The 21,051-nt window shown below is 45.6% G+C and overlaps 1 protein-coding gene across 1 annotated transcript in view; it reads left to right on the top strand.

Annotated features, from left to right (window-relative positions):
• The window catches only part of EHD3 (EH domain containing 3), a 30,838-nt gene extending 12,020 nt beyond the window's left edge, over window positions 1–18,818 (top strand). The window contains exons 3-6 of the mRNA XM_074163503.1: window positions 386–483; window positions 13,711–14,123; window positions 15,142–15,306; window positions 16,750–18,818. Of these exons, the coding sequence (XP_074019604.1) occupies window positions 386–483; window positions 13,711–14,123; window positions 15,142–15,306; window positions 16,750–17,277 (1,204 nt within the window). The 3' untranslated portion in view covers window positions 17,278–18,818. The remainder of the gene's footprint in view (window positions 1–385; window positions 484–13,710; window positions 14,124–15,141; window positions 15,307–16,749) is intronic.
• Window positions 18,819–21,051: the final 2,233 nt, after the last annotated feature.

The following is a 21,051-nucleotide window of genomic DNA, read 5'->3' as shown; positions in this document are numbered from 1 at the left end:
AATAAAAATCCTATGGGTTTTTTTAACAAGTTACTTCACTTGAGTTGAGGACTCTGCAAGGGAACACTTGAGTGAAGAAAAACAAATACCACTTCTTGCTAAAATCTAAACGTCAAGTGAAAAACTCAAATTTCCACATTTTCATTAATAATTCACAAATTGGGGGCAACATAAAAAGAACTTGTCATAGGTTATGTCTGAGACCCATTTTCCAGAAGCAGCAAAATAGAAGTCAGAATCAAGCTCTTTCTCATTTCTTTAAATCAAGAGTAGCTCCAAACTTCAACTAACAACTTGTAAGTGAGATCAGACCTTGGCTTGTCCCAAGTTCAGTGCATCATAACTACCTTTTGCTTTTGTTTTAAACACGTTTATTTTCACACAGGTTTGTTTGTGCCCAGCTACCTAATCCGGTGTTAGAGAGCATCAGCGTCATTGATACGCCAGGAATCCTTTCTGGAGAAAAGCAGAGAATTAGCAGAGGTAAGTCTTCCAAAGGACAGTAGTGAAAACCAAAAGGGTTTTATATGAGTTTCACCTTAAGCTGTACAAGGTGTATACAGAAATGCTAGTAGGAGCCTCTCAGAGATACAGCATGACTTTGCAAATCAAGTCCAAAGGGACGTTGGTAATCTGGTATAGAGAATTTAAATGCTTTTCAGGGGAGGTTGCTGACAAAGTCAGCAGTACCTGTGTCACAGTCCAGTATTTCCCAGTGGAACAGATTTCCATCAGAGTCAATGAATACCTATCTGCTTTGCAGAAAACACTTGCTTTCAGTGACTTATTGATGAGCCACAGGCAAGGCTCCTATGGTAATCAACCTGGTTTCTTTCCAGTTGACCTAGCAGGGTTCTTGCACTGTCCAGGCTTCCTAAATCTAGCACAGCGCTGGATTGGATTTAAGAACCATTGGCACCACGTTCCTCATTGCGGTGGAGCACCTGGAAATCCTGAGGACACTAAATGGATCCTTTGCATTGAAATTATTCATGGAGACTTCCTTTTCTCTTTTAATTCTGCAGCCGCCTTGCACAGAGCCAGATCTTGTTTGTTTTACTGGCATCTTCCACCACAGGGACATTAGCTAAAGACCTTTCAATAAACCTATAAAGAACCACTAGAGTTAGTTGAAAATTCACATTAAGCTTTTCCAACATGGGTCTCTGCACTGGTATGGGATCATAAATTCCTTCTAGGCAGTCTACAAAAGGTAGCAAGGTGTGCAGACCTTCATCAGAAGGTTGAAAACCATGCTGTGCAAACGTTCCTCCCTTCAGCAGAAAGTGTTTAAAAGTGGACATTAACAAAAGTTTATATCACATGGTGTAAATATTTTTCAGTCAGAAAATGCCACTGAAAGCAACCAATTCTCTTGTGGAACTATCATTGTGAAGAAAACTTTCCTAGTAGGAGGAAATATTTTTGTTCTTGAAGGAAAAAAAAAAAAAAAAAAAGAAACACCATTGTATCTGAGTCAAAATGGACCCATTTCAAGTTCCCCCAAAAGTTTCCATAGCCCCCTTTCCCAGTCTCCTCACCAGTTCAAATCCTGACATATGTTGCAAGATTGTTCCTATTTTCCAGCTATTTCCAGTACTAAAAATACCCTCCTGCAAAATCTACTGGCACTTCTTGCTGCTTCTTTTGCAAAATTTCTCTACCAGCCTCCCAGTGGGCCTTGGTGTCCCGTTCTTGCAGCTACTCCAGTAAATGCCAGCAGTGCCAGAACATGCCAACACACAGCTGTGTGCTGTTGGGAAAGTCAGTGGTGCACTTCAATCTGAGCCAGTAATGCCTCTCCAAACAGCTGGGAACATCTTGGGGAATGGGGGGGGTCCCAATTCTGTAAGCTTTTGCATGCTGGACCTATTGGTAGGACTGGAGCCCTGTGTCAGCATGTGGGGAAAGTTCTTCCTGGACAACTTCTCTGCCCTTAGTGCCATTAAGTGCTTGTGCATTGGCCCTGTGACTACATGCACGGTCACTCCACCCTTTTGCCAGGAGGTGAGAACTCTAGATGGAGCACAGCCACTTCCTGCTCATCTCCTAACATCCCAGGAACTTGCTCTGCTACATCTCCAGCCAGACAAGGGGGCTGTCACAACTTGGCTGTCAACTGACTTAATCCCAAGTTAAAAAGTACAGGGTAGGTGGGATCTCTCTACGTAACCATTTCTCTCCAGGATAGCCCGACACTGCTCACGTGTGCCACATCGGATGGCCTTTCAATAGCTACAGGGACAAGATCCTCATCTGGTTTAAATGAACATAGCTTTGTTGAGGCTGGCAGAACTCCAGCAGTTTCTGCAGGGGATCCAGCCCAGGCAGCAAAAAGAGTCAAAAGAGTGCTGAGGTGCGTATGTTTAGGAAGAGCTTCTGCCAGGCTTTGGCTTTGATCTCAGGGAAGCTGGTGTTTGAAAGGGAGTGCTCGCTTCCTTGCTTCCATGGAAGAAAAATAGGAAAAAGCAGTGAGGCTGGCACCTTTGCCACCAGGCTTACAAGTTGGTTTTGGAGGCAGGTAGAGCAATAATGTGCTTTCTAGGCAGAAAACAAGACAGTGCTAAAAACTGCTGTTGCAACAAGTGCTCCTGCCCTTTTATACCTTCTCAGCCTGCTCAGAGTCCAGTTGGGAATGAAACAAGACCTGAGGGAGCCTTACTGAGGTTTCCCAAGAGACACTTAGAAGTTTCTTAACTGCTGGGGAACGAGGGAGTTCTTCTTACTCCTGTTGTTTGCTAGTAGTAGATTTTAAGACCCTCAGACTGGATTTATTTGTGATGCAAGGTCAGGGAAGGGAGTGTAAGCAGTAAAACAGCTTTCTGTCATAAATATGAGGGGAAAAAGTAAAGATGCAAAAGATGTGGCAGGCTTTCCCAGCCTGCCCATCCCATGAGAACCAGCAGCGTTTCTAAAAATAGAAAATTCCTCTCACTGGGAACATCATAAGTCTCTCCCTTTCCCATTAGGCGTCAAGAGCATTAGCTAATCTATATAGTGCCAGTTTAGCAGAATACGATGGTATCAAAGCTTAGCAATCCATCAGGGCCACCTTATACCCCTGAATTTTAAGGCAATAGCTTTTCCTGTTATTGCATCAATGTTTGAAGGAGTAGGAGTGAGGAAACTGTGTTTAAAGGAATGATTCAGGGGCCAAGACCGGGTTCTGAAACTTTTCATCTGTCTGAACTCAACTCTGAATTAAATTCACTGCCTCATTGCTGTGGGAAAGGCTAACGACAGATAACGTAATCCCTTCCCCAGTAGACAGGGAGTGTGCAGAAGCACCAGTGTTAGTGCCAGCAGCAGGGCTTTGCAAACGGCTGACAAGCTTTCCTCCAAGGAATTCTGTATAATCCTGAGAATCACAGAATCACGGAATTGGCAGAGTTGGAAGGGACCTCTAGAGATCATCTAGTCCAACTTCCCTGCTAAAGCAGGATTGCCTAGAGCACATTACTCAGGACTGCATCAAGGCAGGTCTTGAAAATCTCCAGAGAAGGGGACTCCACGGCCTCCCTGGGCAGCCTGTTCCAGTGCTCTGTCACCCTCACCATAAAGAAGTTTTTTCTTATATTTGGGTGGAACTTCCTATGTTCCAGCTTGTGCCCGTTGCCCCTCATCCTGTCACTGGGAACAACTGAAAAGAGTCTGGCTCCCTCCTCCTTCAACCCACCCTTTAGATACTTATAAGCATTGATAAGGTCTCCCCTCAGCCTTCTCTTCTCCAGGCTAAAGAGCCCCAGCTCTCTCAGCCTTTCCTCATAAGGGACATGTTCCAATCCCTGAATCATCTTAGGTGCCCTACGCTGGACTCTCTCCAGTAGTTCCCTATCTCTCTTGAACTGGGGAGCCCAGAACTGGACGCAGTATTCCAGTTGTGGCCTCACCAGTGCAGAGTAGAGGGGGAGAATGACCTCCCTCGACCTACTGGCCACACTCTTCCCTACGCAGCCCAGGATCCCATTGGCCCTCTTGGCAACAAGGGCACAGTGCTTGGCTCATGGATAGTTTACTATCCACCAGGAGCCCCAGATCCTTCTCCTCAGAAGTGCTTTCCAGCGGTCCACCCCTAACCTATATTGGTGCCTGGTATTCTTCCTTCCCAGGTGCAGGACCCTACACTTGCCCTTGTTGAACCTCATTAGGTTCCTCTCTGCCCAGTTCTCCAGCCTGTCCAGGTCGTGCTGGATGGCAGCACAGCCCTCTGGAGTGTCAGCCAGCCCTCCCAGTTTGGTATCATCAGTGAACTTGCTGAAACAGAGCTCTGTGCTGGTTCTCCTCCAGGACACCGCTACACAATCATAAGAGCCACCTTCCCCCACAACAAAGCAGCCCATGAAGTTCCCCAGGAGCAGACCTGCAGGTATAGGCCTATCAAGCAGTTGAGGGTGATGCAGTCTGTCATAGCTGAAGTCCACATCCTCTTGGCATGCAATGAGATCACCAGTGCTGACACAGCTGCTGCTGCTCTCAGGCTCTGGTAAGAATCATAAAATCATAGAATTGTCCAGGTTGGAAGGCACCTTTCAGATCGAGTCCAGCCGTCAACCTAACAGTGACAAAAACCATCATGTCTACCTGTCTTTTAAATACCTCCAGGGATGGTGACTCAACCACTTCCCTTGGGCAGCCCATTCCAATGCTTAATAACCCTTTCAGTGTAAAAATTTTTCCTAATACCCAGTCTAAACCTCCCCTGGTGCAACTTGAGGCCATTTCCTCTTGTCCTATTGCCTGTGGCTTGGGAGAAGAGACCAGCCCCCACCTCTCTACAGCTTCCTTCCAGGTAGTTGTAGACAGCCATAAGGTCTCCCCTGAACCTCCTTTTCTCCAGGATGAACAACCTCAGCTCCCTAAGCCTCTCCTCGTAAGACTTGTTCTCCAGCCCCCTCACCAGCTCCGTTGCCCTTCTTTGGACACACTCCAGCACCTCAATGTCTTTCTTGTCATGAGGGTCCCAAAACTGGACACAGCGCTCAAGGTGGGGCCTCACCAGTGCCGAGTACGGGGGGACCATCACTTTCCTTGTCCTTCTGGCCACACTGTTCCTGGTACAGGCCAGGATGCTGCTGGCCATCTTGGCCACCTGGGCACACTGCTGGCTCATATGCAGCCGGCTGTTGACTAACGTCCCCAGGTCCTTTTCCGCCAGGCAGCTTTCCAGCTGCCTGCAGTGATTTGTCTTACTGAGCTCCTGTGACTCATCTGCTTCTTTGTGGTAGGCATCCATGGTGTCATTGGTGTGGTCGCTAGACCCGTAGGGATCCAAGGTCCAAAGCATCCTGCCCTTCACTGTTTCTGTATTATCCTTCTTCCCTAGAGATCAGCCATTTCTCTTCTGATCTTTTTCACATACTGGGGCATGTATCTTTGTCCACACGTAAACAACTAGTCATTGCACTGCCTTCTCCCTCACTCTGTATTTTTTCTCCTGTTTTGAACTGAGCATGAGGCAACAGCAGGCTGCAGAGGTGCCCAAAGGGAAAGTATTTGTACCAAAGCAGCAAAAGTTTTGACTGCTTTGGCAATTCAATAATAATATGGATGCTATCCATTTGCAAAACACTGTTCTGGTGTCACATAATGAGCTCAGGCCATCCTTCTGGGAGGGAAGATGAGAAAGGCACGACTGTACTGAAATAAATGAGGACAAAGGGGAGGACCCACAGGTCAGGTCATGCAGTAGAGCTGAGCCAGGGCAGGAGTTAGGACTTCCTCATAATTCATCATCTTGAGCAGTCTGCCATGCTATTTGAGCCACCTGGTAACAGCAGCTCATGCTCTTCAGTAGCAGTGCCATCCCTGGGGGCCTGAGCCTTCCACACTCTGCTAACCATCAGTCTGCCCTGACCTAAGCAGCCTTACCAGCCTGACAGCGAGAAGAAAAATGTGAATGGACGACAGTCTTAGGCAGTGCAGGGCTCTCAAACAGACTGTGTCTGAGATAGGAAGGGCTTGGAAGGGAAGGGCAAACACCAAGGGAATTAATGTTCTTCCACTTCATGCAGTGTTGTTTAGGGGACATTGGCAACAAGAAAATATTTTTTTTTCCCCAAAGAGTTTTGTCACGTGTGCTAGCAACAGCACGATACACAACTGAAAGCATCCACCCTGAAAGCCTCTAAAAGGAAAGCATTTCAAATATTTGCTATAATACTCCCCACTGGTGATGTTTGCTTATATTTTGTATTTCGCTTCGCCTAAGAGGGTGAAAGCGCACTGGCTGGTTTTGACTTTCCAGTTCACCTCCATTACTGCAGTGCAGTAGCCACTCTGCCAACTTGCCTGATTTTATCAGTCTCACAAACACGTACTGTTCCACTGAAAGGCTCGGTTCCTGCAGTCACACAGTTCTTCACTTCCTCTAAGAGCAACACAAAAAATGAGCATGAAATCTGCACAGTTCTGGCCTTTTTTATTCATAGAAATTTGTGAAGCTGCAAGCCTAACTCTTCTGACCTGAAAAGCAGGATGCAAACAAAAACTCAAGATTATATTTGAGTTTGGGGAAGACCAAACCATGATTTTGTTCAGGGTGAGGAGAACAGAGGGGAGAGATGCTGTCCTCATGATTTGGGTTGGAAATACTGTTATGTTTTGCATTTCCAGAACTGGAAGAGAAAAAAAATAACACAAAAGAACCGAGATTAAATAGTTGCACAGATAGAAAGGGCTGTCCTTTTTTTTTTTTTGTCTGATTTTGAACAGTTGATCTAACAGGTCTGATTTTTAGATCAACTGTTCAATTCATCCATTTTATTGTCTACTGTGCACTTAAGAAATATCGTATCTATTTCATCAAGGAAAGATAGTCATGCACATCGGTATCTCAGTTTGCATTATTTATGCCCATCATGTATTCTTTCAGCATCCTGAGTAACAATGGAGAAGGACTGTGTTTCCTGGTCACCAGGAGCAGCTGTCAGTTACTGATGGCCATTTCAGGCCACGTTTTCAAACATGATTCATCCCCAGATTTAAACTATTTGTACTGGGAGAACTCAGTTTGTGTTTAGAAACCATAGTAAAAAAAAAAAACTTCCTTGGAATTCGAGCTATGCATCAGTACCGCTCTGCATTGACCTCTCTGGAAAACTTGACCTATATTCAGACGCCTTCTGAGGTCTCAAAATCTGGCTGGGAACTGTTTTGAGGATTGGCCAAAGTACCAGGAAACGCTCAGTCCATCTGTCACAAAAAACCAAAGATAATAATTGTGTAAAGGGCAGAGGGGACAAGTTCTGCTGCGTACACGTAGAAGCTAAACAGGCTGTCCTAAAGAAACTTTGCTCTGGACAGTGCTCTCCTCAATTTTACTCCACCCGATTTAAACCTGTCTAGTGAGGTTTCACTCAACTCCCACTGACATAAAGCAAAAGCCCTGTCTTTTTCCAACCCTTAAACCCTTGCAATAAACAACATGAAAGCAAAAACACCACAGTCTGCCACTCCAGGGACTGGTTAATGTAAATGTTAGCATTAGAAAGCTGACACCAACCCATCTTTCCTAGCTGAAGACATAGACAGATTTACTGTGCTTTATTGAGTCCTTTTGTGTTTGCTTTGGAAACCTTTACATCTCCAAAACATGTGTAATGTTTCTGTTAGTTCTATGGTACCAAGGGGGAAGAAATGCAGAGGACTGGCTGGAAGGTACAGCTCTTAGTGCTGTGAATCACCTGCTTCAGGACAGATTATTTCTTTAAGCATAGGCAAAGACAGAAGTGATTGTCAAGCTGAGACCTGCTGTAGAAATTATGACATGTAACATTCATAGAAGTCTTTTCATCCTGAAGGGCTTCTATCTAATTCCCAGCACACCCACAGATTCACATTGCAGAAATCTCTTTATATCCCCTTGGAAGGCAGCCACTTCCAGGGAGGAGTATGGTGGCTTTTTGCAAAGATGGTTTAGGATGAGCAGCAGTGAGGTCTATCCAATACTCGTCCCTCGCTTTTCATCTGTCCTCTCCTTGCTGGCACCACCAGCTCTTCCCCTTGCGAGAAACTTGCCCAAATCACTGTTCTTCCACCCAGTCCAAGCTGTTTCATCTCCCATACTCTTCCCCAGCACCCTTTTTCCTGCACCATCTCTCCCTGGGTCTCACAACAGCCACCCACCCTGCTTCCCACTCATTTGTGTGTCCTCAAAGGGATGTGTCACTTCTCCTCCCTTCCTCCCCTGACCGTCTTGTCACCTTCCTTCTCCTTTACTTACAGCCATCTGTCACACTCAGGTGACACCTGCCCCTGCTGGCACATTCTGTCCTTCCTGCTTGTTTTGCCATAATATAGTCTTCTTCTCTGGACTTTGAAGGGCTTTCAGGCAGGACATCACTGTGACTAGTGAGACTAAGCCTCCAAACCCTCTTATTCAACTTAAAAATTCAGATTAAGTCATTAGCTCCCTGGAACAGGCCCTCATTTCATCTGCAAGAGCTGCTCCCTCTCTAGGTAGTCAGTGTTTGCTATGCCAACTATCCCATCTTCTTCTGATGCTGTCCTCAGACATACCGAGCCGGTCTATCAGTTGACAAATAGGGACACAGCCATAAAATTCTGCCTTACAGAGCCGTCATCTATGAATTTTCAGTCTCTGGATAATACCAGCTTTAAAAGGACAAGAAGGGAGCTCCTAGTGACAGCAAGAAAGAGGTAAATTCCTAGAAGTAGTAGTGTAGTTTAAAGCAAGCTGTGAGATACCTGGTGCAAAGCAGCAGCTTGGGGTCTTTTCCCCAGCATTTCTTGATTTTACTATGCCCCTTCCATCCCACCTGAAGCCCACCACCACAGGGGCTGTAGCCACAGTTCCACAAGATAGGAAGTCCAGTAGCAAGCTTACTACCAGCCAAAAAAAAACCCAACCAAACAAAAAACAACCAGTGTAGCTACATGGTGAGAAATGCTGAACCAATACATGCAGATTCATTGCTGGTTTGAATTGGCTTGAAAACGTTACAGCCAGGCAGATTTTATGCTGGGTCGGGTATTATCCATCTTCCCACAGTCAGCATAAAGACCATATCATGCTTGGTGTGACTTGACAGAAATATAATTGCATAATCCTGCCAGATCTTAGTGAAATGCGTGCTGCCAGGTATTCCAGTAGGACACAGGCAAGTAGTCATTAAAACAGTCTGCCTGACAGAGTCTAGGTGGCAGGGTGTCTGCAAAATGATGATTTTTTCCTCTGTAGGCTGAATCCACTGACAGCCCTGCTGACTTGTCAGCTTTGTATTAAATCTGTCGAGTCCTTTTCATGGTGTCAGAAGGAAATCTGTCCCACGAAAAGACATCTGATAGAAGAAAATTATTGTCATGTTCATCTTATCCCCCTAGTACCATGTGGCTGGGATTCATTTGCTATTCATGTTCGCCTAATCTGGAGGTTGTGAAAGAAGCTGCATCAGTGATATTAGAGAATGTTTAAATACACATCATATTTTTCAACAGAAATGCAAGGGCAACCACAAACAGCCAGGAATTACTGAACAGAAAATTCTCCCCTTTACATTTCTGTCTGAATATCCCTGCAATAATGCAGCTTGGGCAAGCAGATGGCTTCCCAAATGTCCTGCAACTTCACAATAAAACCGTGCTTTATGTGGATAGCTTCTCCCATCACTGAAACGCTGCCAAATCAGAGATAGTAAACTGGCTGCTTTTGAGAGAGGCCTTAGCAACGCTCTACAACACTAAGACATAACGCATTTGCAGTGGAATGAGCAAGGGGACACTCCTAATTTGACTGTAGATCAAGATCAGCTCTTGGTCTAAGCTCACACTGTAATAAAATGCCAGAAGAAATTGTGCATCTGTGAAATAAAGAAGGGGCAGGAGGAGAATTGAAATGCTTAGATTATAGATACACAGAGAGAGAATGCTTAGATTTAGTTACAGAATGAGTTTTGTGTGTTTTCAGGTGTTGAGCACTTCCAGCTCTGGCTGGAATCAGATAATATGTCTCAAGTTCTCTATGGTGTTGGAAAGTCTTCTGAAAATGAAAGCCCTGAACTATATATTAAAATAGAAATTTAAGAGCTTGCTTTTAAACATCTTTACTTATAGCTTGTACTTAGAGTTTTACCCAGTCACCCTGCTATCCAAATGTTTTAGTAGCTATCTAATTTTTTTATATACTAAAAGTAAAACTAAAAAGTTAACCCTGTGAATCACCTGCGTGGCAATTCTTTAGGCAGCTGTCTGTGTGAGACAACACAGTCAACAGTTAGTGACTCCAAGTAGAAAGTGTCTGTCCCCCCTGCCCTTTTCACGTCATGCTATGCATTAAGCAACAATACAACGCTTGGGATAATTTGCCTTTCTTTCGTCCTCTAAAGTATTCTGTCACTTAAGAACAAAATACATACACATACACCTTGGTTTTCTGGCCAAACACCTCCACACAGGAGGCTGCGCATGTGATCAGTGCTTGTTAAGAGCTGCAGACAAAGAGAGATGTTTCTTGCTTAGCTGGGCACCAGCAAGAGAGGTCTCACACATTCCAAGTGGGACATACAACAGGAACACGCGGATTGGGCTTTCATCCCAGCATAGGATGCACATGAATCCATGCTGTTGTGACTGCTCTGAAACATTACCAAATGCTACTTCCCAAGGGCTTTGTTTTCTCTTTAATAGAGATATGCAGGACAGCTGCCAGGAGAGTATCTCAGAACAAGGAAAGAAGCTGGGAAGGAAGGTCTGCTGATCAATCTAGACATTTAATGAAGTCCATAGGGACATTCAAAACACACTATGTTACTGTAGCAGCTGGGAACATACAAAAGGTCTGTGCAGGTATTAATTCCCTTTTCTTGTTGGGTAGGGCAACATTTTTGGTTGTGAATAGGAAAGAGGCTCACACAGCAGATACCCTCCTAAGTGCTGCTGTGGATCCAGGCTTGACACGTGATGCTGTCCTGAAACACACAGAGCCACTCTATCAGTTGACAAATAGGGACACAGCCATAAAACTCTGCCCTATAGAGGTCTGTGATCTAGTGAAATTTCAGTCTCTGGATAATACCTTCCTTAAAAGGACAAGGAGGGAGCTCCTAGTGACTAAAATTCAGCAAGAAAGAGGTAAATTCCTAAAAGCAGCAGTGTAGTTTAAAGAACTGCAGATACTTTTGGACAAACCCTGAGACCCAGGCAGATCAAAGGGCTAAGTCTCACAGTCAGTCTCACAAGTCCTCAGCTAATACCAAAATTACAATAACTTTTTAAAAAAAAAAAAAAAAAAAAGCAGTTAATTAGTCCCCACTTACACTGAATCACTAAAAGGTGGGCAGTGTCAGGTGCAGACACTTTCTCCACCTCGTCCCAACCCATCTTAACACAACAGAGAGCCTAACAGTGGCTGTGATTCTACTACCAGAGGGACACCATCCCTACACTCTGGGACAGGACATCACTGTAGCATTACAAGGTGCCCCAGAGACCGTGACTGTTTTCCCCCTTGATGCCCACAAGAAAAATGCTGGAAGAAATAGTCGTGGTGCAATTCAAACATGTGCCAGCTTGACAAGAAGGCATCCCAGTCAATGAGATTTGACAAGATTAAATGCACAAACATCTCCAAAGTCATCCTGACTCATTGCTTCCCTGGTGAAAACGTGAGCTGTGTAGCTCTGCTAGATGACTTCCAATACAGCCCAGGCAGAACTGAACATTAGGTGCAGGGGTGCACGCCGTGTTTAGCAGAGTTTGGAGAGGCAGGGAGGTGTTCCCATTTGCAACTTCATCGATCTGCTTGCAGAGGGACAGCTTAGAGCCTGAACCCAGGCCAAGTGACATGAGGTACTGGGTTTGACTGTCCTGCTGCCAGTGCCTCCCAGTGCAATGTGGGAAGGAGTCAGCACACATAGCTTTATAGCAGGTAGGCAATTAGACCCGTGCAGGTGAGCTCCCTACAGCGAGAACGTGTAAGGTTAAAAAGCTGTTAACATCTGAAAGGAGACAGGACCAAGGTTATTTCAATTGTAAGAGGGTCTGACTCATGGTTGTTACTGAGGTCAGACACATGGACTGGGCAATATACACATATCAATGCAATATATTGAATGCTCAGCAGGTCTCCAACAAAAATAATACCAGTTCTGAATTCTCTGAAGTTCTCAGCATCAAATGTAGCTGAGCAAGGAGCAAGGGCCCAGCATCACTTTCTGCTGCTAGAGGCAGACCGGTGTCTTGAGTGAGCAGAAAGCCACTGGTGGGACATCTGTCCTTCCCATCTACGATTTCTGTAGATCCCATGGAAGAGAGCAGGGCAAACCCTCCACATCTAACAGTACTTCGCCCCCCAGCCTTTTCTTATAAGGAGCAAACTATAATTAACCAAAGCAAAACACTGCCCAGTAATAATACTTCACAGTTGTATAAAAGTTCTCTGTGGCAAACAGTTAATACCAGTTTCTCCAGCTGAAGGGAAAGTTCACACGGGCTTTACTCCTGACTCGAGAGCCAGGATTTCAGCCCAGTTTGCTTAGTCACAAGGAAGAAAAGGCCAGTGGCAAAAATCAAGATCAGTGCTCAGCAGTCCTGCCTTCTGTAGTTCTGATCTAAAGACTAGGATGCACTGGTTGCCCTCCAGGTTTTAGAGAGGACAGAAAGAAAAAAAGGCGGGGGGGGGGGGGGGGGGGAGGGAGGAAATCACTGAACTAATTACCATACATTTATTCATGAAAGCCAAGATTTAAATAGTATGTTAAAGGATCTGAATGCAAATAGCACATGCTCAGTCCTGATCTCTCCTGACAGCATGCAGCACTCTGGCACCACCGATAACCCCAAATGTTGCACAACACAGCAGAGCCTGACAGAGCAGAGGGAGAGCACCAGTCTCTCAGTGAGGGTTTAAGGAAGGTGAAAAAACACCACAGAGCTAGGAAAGGAGGTCACCTTGTTGCCATCATTGCTGCTGTTTTAAAAACATCTCCACGCACACTATTTATGAAGCCCTGTATTGCCTAGGGATGGACCCAAGTCTAACACTGTGCATCCATTATCCTTAGTTCTGAGGCACATGACATTTGAACCCACTGTTTGTAGCTTAGGTCACCTCTGGTGTTCACAGCAATGCTGTCTTCTAAGCATCAAGTACTTAAACACAAATCATTTCCTTTGTACGCATGCAGCAGGTGTGACAGGATGATTACTCAGGTAAGGCAGGTTATTTACATCCTGGGTTTTGAATTAGATGGGACAGAGTTAGTCTCACACAACTAGACAGGACCTGAGAGTTATTAAGCAGTAGAGATATGCATCTCAAACCAGTCTAGGTGCAAGTACTGCAATTATCCAGCTTTCTAGAGCCTTTGTGGGCTATGCTGATGGCTAGTAACTCAGAAACTAGACCTCTCCTTTTGCCACATGCAAGACAGTAGCTGTTTGAATACAGCAGTTCCCCATGATATGTATTTGAATGAAGTCTAGCCCAAGTTCAGTACTTCTTTGGGTGATCTCTTAATATGGAGAACGTGAGAGCTATCCTTAACTGTGGGCATCTTGGGCACTTCAGTGTGAAGGACGGTGCCTCATCTCCACCTTCTTTCAGACGAGGAATGATGTTTTGTGTTTCCTTTGTCAAGCTACCTGATCTACTGGGGGAGCTTCCTCTTTGCAGGCTTACCCTAGATGGATACAGGAAGTAGGTTTCTCTACTCCCATGCGTGTGTCTCTCTGCTTTTCCTCCACCCCTTGCAGGTTACGACTTCGCCGCTGTACTGGAGTGGTTTGCAGAGCGAGTTGACCGCATCATTCTCCTTTTTGATGCGCACAAGCTGGACATCTCTGATGAATTCTCTGAGGTCATCAAGGCCCTGAAGAACCACGAGGACAAGATGAGAGTTGTTCTCAACAAGGCTGACCAGATAGAGACTCAACAGCTGATGCGGGTGTACGGTGCCCTCATGTGGTCCCTGGGGAAGATTGTCAACACTCCTGAGGTCATCAGGGTCTACATTGGCTCCTTCTGGTCCCATCCCTTGCTCATCCCCGACAACCGCAAGTTGTTTGAGGCAGAGGAGCAGGACCTGTTCAGGGATATCCAGAGCCTGCCCCGCAACGCAGCCCTGAGGAAGCTGAATGATCTCATCAAGCGAGCACGGCTAGCCAAGGTAGGTGTTGGCATAGAAGAACTCAAGCATTCAATTTGGACTGTCTGCAGTATGCAGGCTACGGGAAAGTGGGTTTGGCCAGTTCAGCTTGCAGAGCTAGTGGATCCTACTCTTTTTCCATCCCATTTCACTCAGGCCCAACATATTAGCCAAGAAAGAAAGCACCTCCTTTACTTGGTGCGTCAATCAGGACAGACCAGGGTGAGGAAGACAGCCACAGATCAAAGCAGGTAGCACCTAAAGAGATCTGGAAAGCAATCTCTCCGTGGTAGCAGCTCAAGAATTGGGACCAATTCAGTAAATTAGAATCGCACACCAAGGGAATTGGTAAGCTCTAGGTCTTAAACTTTCTTAGCCAAGAGATGCCTGGCTTAAATGGATGCAGAGGACTTGGCGACTCACAAGAATGGCAAATAAGCCTGCCATCTCTCTGAATATTTAAAATGAGCTGAAGGAAGCCTCTCAGAACACAGGAAATAATCCCATATCAGTTGAGAAAAGAGAGCAAAAGATCACTGAAAAGCTTTCTGTGAAAGGGTCTTCATTTCTAAGGAAAAAATACTTGGTCTACCATTCAAAAAAAAAAAAAGTCAGAACGTCACACAAGTTAAGGACTAGCATACATACTAAAGCATTAAACAAAGTCCAGAGAGCTCCCAAACCTGAGTGTTTGGTTTTGACCGGAAAGAGACTATTCCCTGGAAGGCCATGCCTGGTGGAAATAAAAACCAAAAAAGCCCACAACACAGAAAAACCACACCACTCCCTCCAGGAAGCACATAGAATGCCCAGGACTGTGTTCACCTTATCTTGGCACAGCCAGAGCACGCAGCTGAGCAGCACTTGGCACTGGAGCAATAACCAGTAGGTACAGGAAAGCTAAGGAGCTGTGCTTGCTCTTCAGGGTGGGACAAGATGGGATTGAGTCCTAGGTACAGATATTCTCTGCAGGGAAGAATATTCCAATGTGCTCTTTAACACATATCTTCTTCATTACGTATCATTTAACACCCTTCAGGTCCATGCCTACATCATCAGTTCCCTCAAGAAGGAAATGCCCTCGATGTTTGGGAAAGACAATAAAAAGAAAGAGCTCGTTAACAACTTGGGAGAGATTTATGCCCGGATTGAGCGGGAGCATCAGATCTCACCAGGAGACTTCCCTAATCTGAGAAAGATGCAGGTAAGCAGTGACATCTTTAGCCAGAGCACCAAACATCCAAGGAAAGAGCATGAGAGTGGCCGCCAGGAATACAACAGAAGCCACTCAGATACTGGTTGTTGTTGCTTGTGGGAAAGGCCTGTTGTGATGTTGAAATTGGCCTTGAAGTATGTGCAGGCTATATTTGGGCATGAACACTTTTTGTACGCAGAGCTCATGTGAAGCTACAGCTGCCCTCATTTCTCAAATCTTTGCTTGAGTAGCACTTTACAGCAAGTTTTTTCTTCTGGTTTTCTTTATTTTTAATTCTAGGTTGCATTTGCAGATTTTTTAGGCCTAAGAATACTGCTAATTTATAATAGAAGGAAGGCTATATCCTGAAAAGCCTACATATGCCCCACTCATTTTTTTTGGCCTTCTACTTCACTCTGTTTCTAGAAGGAGAGAAAGGAGGCTGTGAAAGCTTAAAGTCCCATTTCTATTTTAAGCAGAGAAGCAGGTTTTCTGTTCTGCAGAGCTAAGACCTGACCTGGTGCTCATGTAAGTCAAAGACTTCAGAGGACCTTGGATCAGAGCCTTGTATTGTATATTCAAACAATGCTGGACACAGCTACACTGCTGCGTGGCTTTGGTCCAAGCAGAAACCTGTTCTGAGTTGCTAGCTGTTGAAGTCATTACTAGCTCCCTATGGAAAACACAGCATCTGCTTTTTTTTTTTTTAAAGTATATTTTCCGTAAGTTCTTGGGAGCGAGATCTATGGACTGTATCCAATAGAAGATCCCATTCCCTGCTTGTTAATGTATGTGTTTAAGTGCTTAAAAATAACTGTACCAGTCCAGTAGAAGCAAATAGTGTGGTTTTAATAAGGAGAGGGTGAAGGATAAAGCTGTAGGTCATTTTGCAGTTTTTAGAAGAGAGTTATCTGCAGGCCCGGCTGAAAGCACTTTTGCTTAGCTGTGAAAATTACAGGACCTGAACCATGCTGTAAAGGCATGTCAAAATAGTCTTTTGCCAGAGTGGCATCTCCTTCCCAGCCTGCAGAGGGGGAGGGAATGCAGAGCACTGGCTGGAGGATGTAGCAAGAGCTGCACAACCAGTTTGCCTTGAACGATTTGGTCTTCAGGGAGATTGCTTCTATGTGGCTTGGAAAGGAGAAGTCTTATTTGCACATGGCCATTTGAGTAAACCACTTCCCTTCTCTGTACCACATCAGCCCCCATTTGTAAGTTGAGAAGGTAGTTTTCTGTAGGGTTTAAAGAGGTTTTAAGTAAGAGCAAGGCCAACCAGGTAGACCCCGTTGCATGCTGGGGAACAGGGCTATCAGAAGAGGGAATGCTGAGCTCCCCACTCCTCTACAATAGTGTTTTTTTGAGCCAAACAGCAGACAGACACCCCAGTCTACACTGGTACTGCACTGTGCACAGCCATGTCGCTCACCTCTTGCTGTGTTGTCCCACTTTAAGGATCAGTTGCAAGCCCAGGATTTTAGCAAGTTCCAGCCTCTGAAAAGCAAGCTGTTGGAGACCGTGGAAGACATGCTGGCCAATGACATCGCTCAGCTCATGGTGCTCGTACGCCAGGAAGAGTCGCAGCGGCCAACCCAGATGGTGAAGGGAGGAGCCTTCGAGGGCACCCTGCATGGTCCATTTGGCCATGGCTACGGCGAAGGCGCTGGCGAAGGGATTGATGACGCCGAGTGGGTAGTGGCCAGGGACAAGCCCATGTATGATGAGATCTTCTACACGCTGTCGCCTGTCGATGGTAAAATAACTGGTGCCAATGCAAAGAAGGAGATGGTAAGGTCTAAGCTGCCCAACACAGTGCTGGGCAAGATATGGAAACTGGCTGACATTGACAAAGATGGCATGCTGGATGATGAGGAGTTTGCCTTGGCGAATCATCTCATTAAAGTCAAGTTGGAGGGTCATGAGCTGCCAAATGAGCTCCCTTCCCATCTCCTCCCTCCATCCAAAAGGAAAATAACAGAGTGAAAGGAAGCTTGCAGGGGACAGGGAAAGGGAAGGGGGGGGAAAAAGATCTAGAAAAACATGTTTACTTAAGTTATACCTTTAGATGTGAGATCACCTTTGGATCTATACCTATTTTGCTGTATGAAGAAAAAAAAAAAACCTAAAGCAGAACAAAAAAGTCCAATCCTTCTTCATGATAACATGCAATTAACTCTTCCAGTGTAATATCCCTGCTTTCTAATGTGTAGTCTGTAAACATAAAGGTAAAGAAAGGATGTTGAGACTAGCATAATCTGATAAGCAGGAATAGAAGAAAAACTGAAGTGGGCTGCATTTTTTTTTTCTTGAGAGTGGAATAGGCACTAATAGAGTTCTGCTGACTGCCAGCATCACTCCTGAGCTTTGGCTGCACCTTCTGCTGTTTAATGGGTCTCGCAAACTTCAGGAGAACCGAGATGTTGATAGTGAAAAGGAATCCACAAGGTCTCCAAGCTACTGGCCAAATTAAAGAGCACTTCTAATATAAGCCCACACTAAAATACTAGATACTAAGCCCCAGAGTTAAGAATTTTAGGAACCTTGGTTCACTATTAGATGCAAGTTTTACAAGCATTTCCCTGTCCTTAAAGAAAAAAAATAAAAATAAAATCTGAACAGCTCTGAACCGGACAGCTGGAGTTCCTCATTGTTCACTGTGGGACAGCCACTGAGAATTCCCAGTCACCTCTACCTCCCATTCAGTCCCTGAGGGACATTTGTTCTGCAGGCATGGCCAAGAGAACCACCCCACTAAGGGAAAGGGAAGGAGGGGGCACTAGAGGCAGACATGAGGTGGGTTGGGAGGGAGGAACACCACTCCCAGCCTCACCAAACATTTCACAACCAGTGGATAGTGTTTTCTCTTTGAACAACGGTGATGTTCGTCGTCCCCATGAAGTGGTAACGTTTACTCTCATGCTGCACAGCAAAAGCTCCATTCTTACTGTAAGATAAGAACCCCTCACTATCGGGTAGATGGTCCATCAGGTCCATCACCAGAGCAGAGAACACAGCGGGGCAGCAGGCAGAGCTTGCTCTGCTCCCTGTACCCCAATAAATAGAGCCGAGATGCTGACAGCCTTCACCCACCTTCCTCCTCACCACACAGTAACACTTGATCCCCTCCAGAACCTCTACCCTGAGCCAAGAGACCTTCCCCCTCCCCCTCTTTCACACTCTATGAAATTTTTGTTTTTAAACCCGATTTTGGCAGAAATCCCTCTATTTCCTATTTCGTTTCCCAAACACACACACACGCACGCACTCTTTGGGTTTTGTTGTTGCTTTGGAGCAGCGTGTTGTTCCAATTCCTGTTGTCACTTTATATAAGCTGAGCTCCTACTGTGATGAAAAACCAAGACAAGTATAACTTATTTTATATCTCTGTGTTCATATTATATAGAGAAATATATTCTGTGTATGTAGGATGTGCTTATTGCAGTACATTTATCACTTGTCTTAAAAATTAATGCATTAACCTTTTTTGTACCCTGGTCCTAAAACATTATTAAAAAAGAAAGGCCAGATCTGTCTATTTCTTTACATAGGAAAATGAAATGCAGCTGAAGAGGAAAAAAAGCAACGGAATGAGGGAATTATTCTTAGCACATTCCCAAATGTGAGCACGGCTGAAGGACTGGTAAACATCAGCAATCTCTCCTTTCTCTTCCGGCAGCCTTAATCACAACCTCACTACTTGCTGAAGCAAGTGAAATTGTACCCACCATTCACCTCGTTCAACGTAGGGGAGAGGTAACAACCAAATAAATACTTCATTAGGAAAAAGGAGTATATTGAAAGTTTCCTCCTGCCAGTCACAGATGAGAACACTACAGATTTATCAAGATCTGGAAAGAACACAAAAAAACCCTCAGCCTTAGATCTTGCTGGCTCTGATTTTGCTTCTGTCTTCATTGCCCTTTATTTACGTGTTCGATACAGTGATTTATCCCCAGAACGAGGCAATGAGATGCGGTGGGTAAGACGGTGAGAGCAGTTGGGACAGCACTGGGGAAGCACTCGGGAAGAGGGGGTGAGCTGCAATGGTTGGCAGAGTTTCCATTTAGCATTTGTACAGGGTGAGAGAGAGGGGAGAGGAAATAGGGTGGAGAGCAAGCAGCAGAAAATGCAAGTTTAGAGAGAAGTCACCAGACTGTGTCACTCCAGTTCAGCTACCCAGTAACCCCCAGTTTAACTGCCACTACAGCGTGAACATCTGCTAACACTCTCCAGGTCTTTCCGTGGAATTTGCATCCATCTGACTCCAGGCTGAGGCTGAGCAGAGTGCCCCAAATCAGCCCTACCTCTATGCGGGTGTGATTTTCTGATGGCCACCTGTACAGCACATTGGTTGTGCCAGTCATCGTGCTGAAATTTAACACTTTCTTAAAAAGCAGAAGATCACTGGTTCTCTCAAGGGTGGTGGGAGAAGGGGAGGTCTATTATTTCTAGTACCTAAAGGGGCTACAGGAGAGATGGGGAGGGACTCCTGATCAGGGAGTGGAGCCATAGGACGAGGGGGAACAGTTTTAAACTGAAAGAGGGGAGATTTAGATGAGATCTCGGGAAGAAATTCTTTCCTGTGAAGGTGGTGAGACACTGGAACAGGTTGCCCAGAGAAGCTGTGGCTGCCCCATCCCGGGAGGTGTTCAAGGCCAGGCTGGATGGGGCTTTGAGCAACGTGGTCTAGTGGGACGTGTCCCTGCCTATGGCAGGGGGGTTGGAACTGGATGATCTTTAAGGTCCCTTCCAACCCAAACCATTCTATGATTCTATTAGTCTTTTCCACAGTGTACACCAGCAAGGTGCCCAGGTAGGCCAAAAATGCATTGTAATAGGTATCAAATGGCTTTCAGGGAACAAAGACTTTTTTGTGTGTCATTGTTTGGGCACACGAGTTCACAAACCAAACCCCTCTCCTGTTGTTAAAACATGTAGAGTAGCTGAGTTTTCATTGCATCAACTGCGGTTGTGCTTTACCCATCTCAAAAAAAAAAAAAAAGAAGAAGAAAAAGCTTGGTGTTAAACAGGAAACAGCGAGAGGTTTTCAGTGTCACTGGTAGCGGCAGTCACCCCCACACACCACGGCGAAGACATGCCACCACTACATAGTGCAGAGGCTCCTGCTCTTTCCATCCCCAGGCCGGCCTCTCTGGGACATTTCAGGATTCACCAGGGAGGGAGGGCGGCACAGAGAGCTCTGCCAGTGCAGGTCAAGTGCGGCCAACAGCCCCTTGGGGTTTTTTCTTTCAACACTTGCTCAGAAACCACTTGCACCATCAGAAGGCAACTTCCCCAGACGCATCAGAGGGGAAAACCCAACGCAAGCATTTCAGTGACCAACATGCAGTTACTTAACGCGACTGCACCATGGTTCAGGAGACGAAGCAACCCTCTTACAGGGCCTGTGTTTCCAGAGGAGCAGTCAACAAATAGTCCTGCACATTCAGGAAAGTTTTTCACGTTTTCCACATTTCACTCTTGCTCGGACTAGATGACCTTTGAAGGTCCCTTCCGGCCCAGATGATTCTATGATTCTAAGCTCTTCAGGAAATTCAATAAAATTAACAAACAAAAAAATGGTCAGAGGGCTGGAGCCCCTCTGCTGTGAGGACAGGCTGAGAGAGTTGGGGCCTGGAGAAGAGAAGGCTCCAGGGAGACCTTAGAGCCCCTTCCAGTACCTAAAGGGGCTACAGGAGAGATGGGGAGGGACTCTTGATGAGGAAGGGAAGCCAAAGGATGAGGGGGAACAGTTTT

Source organism: Numenius arquata, chromosome 2 (genome assembly GCF_964106895.1).
Source record: "Numenius arquata chromosome 2, bNumArq3.hap1.1, whole genome shotgun sequence".
NCBI classification, from domain to species: Eukaryota; Metazoa; Chordata; class Aves; order Charadriiformes; family Scolopacidae; genus Numenius; species Numenius arquata.
The sequence above is the reverse complement of the archived record's forward strand: the minus strand, read 5'-3'. Positions and strand labels throughout refer to the sequence as shown.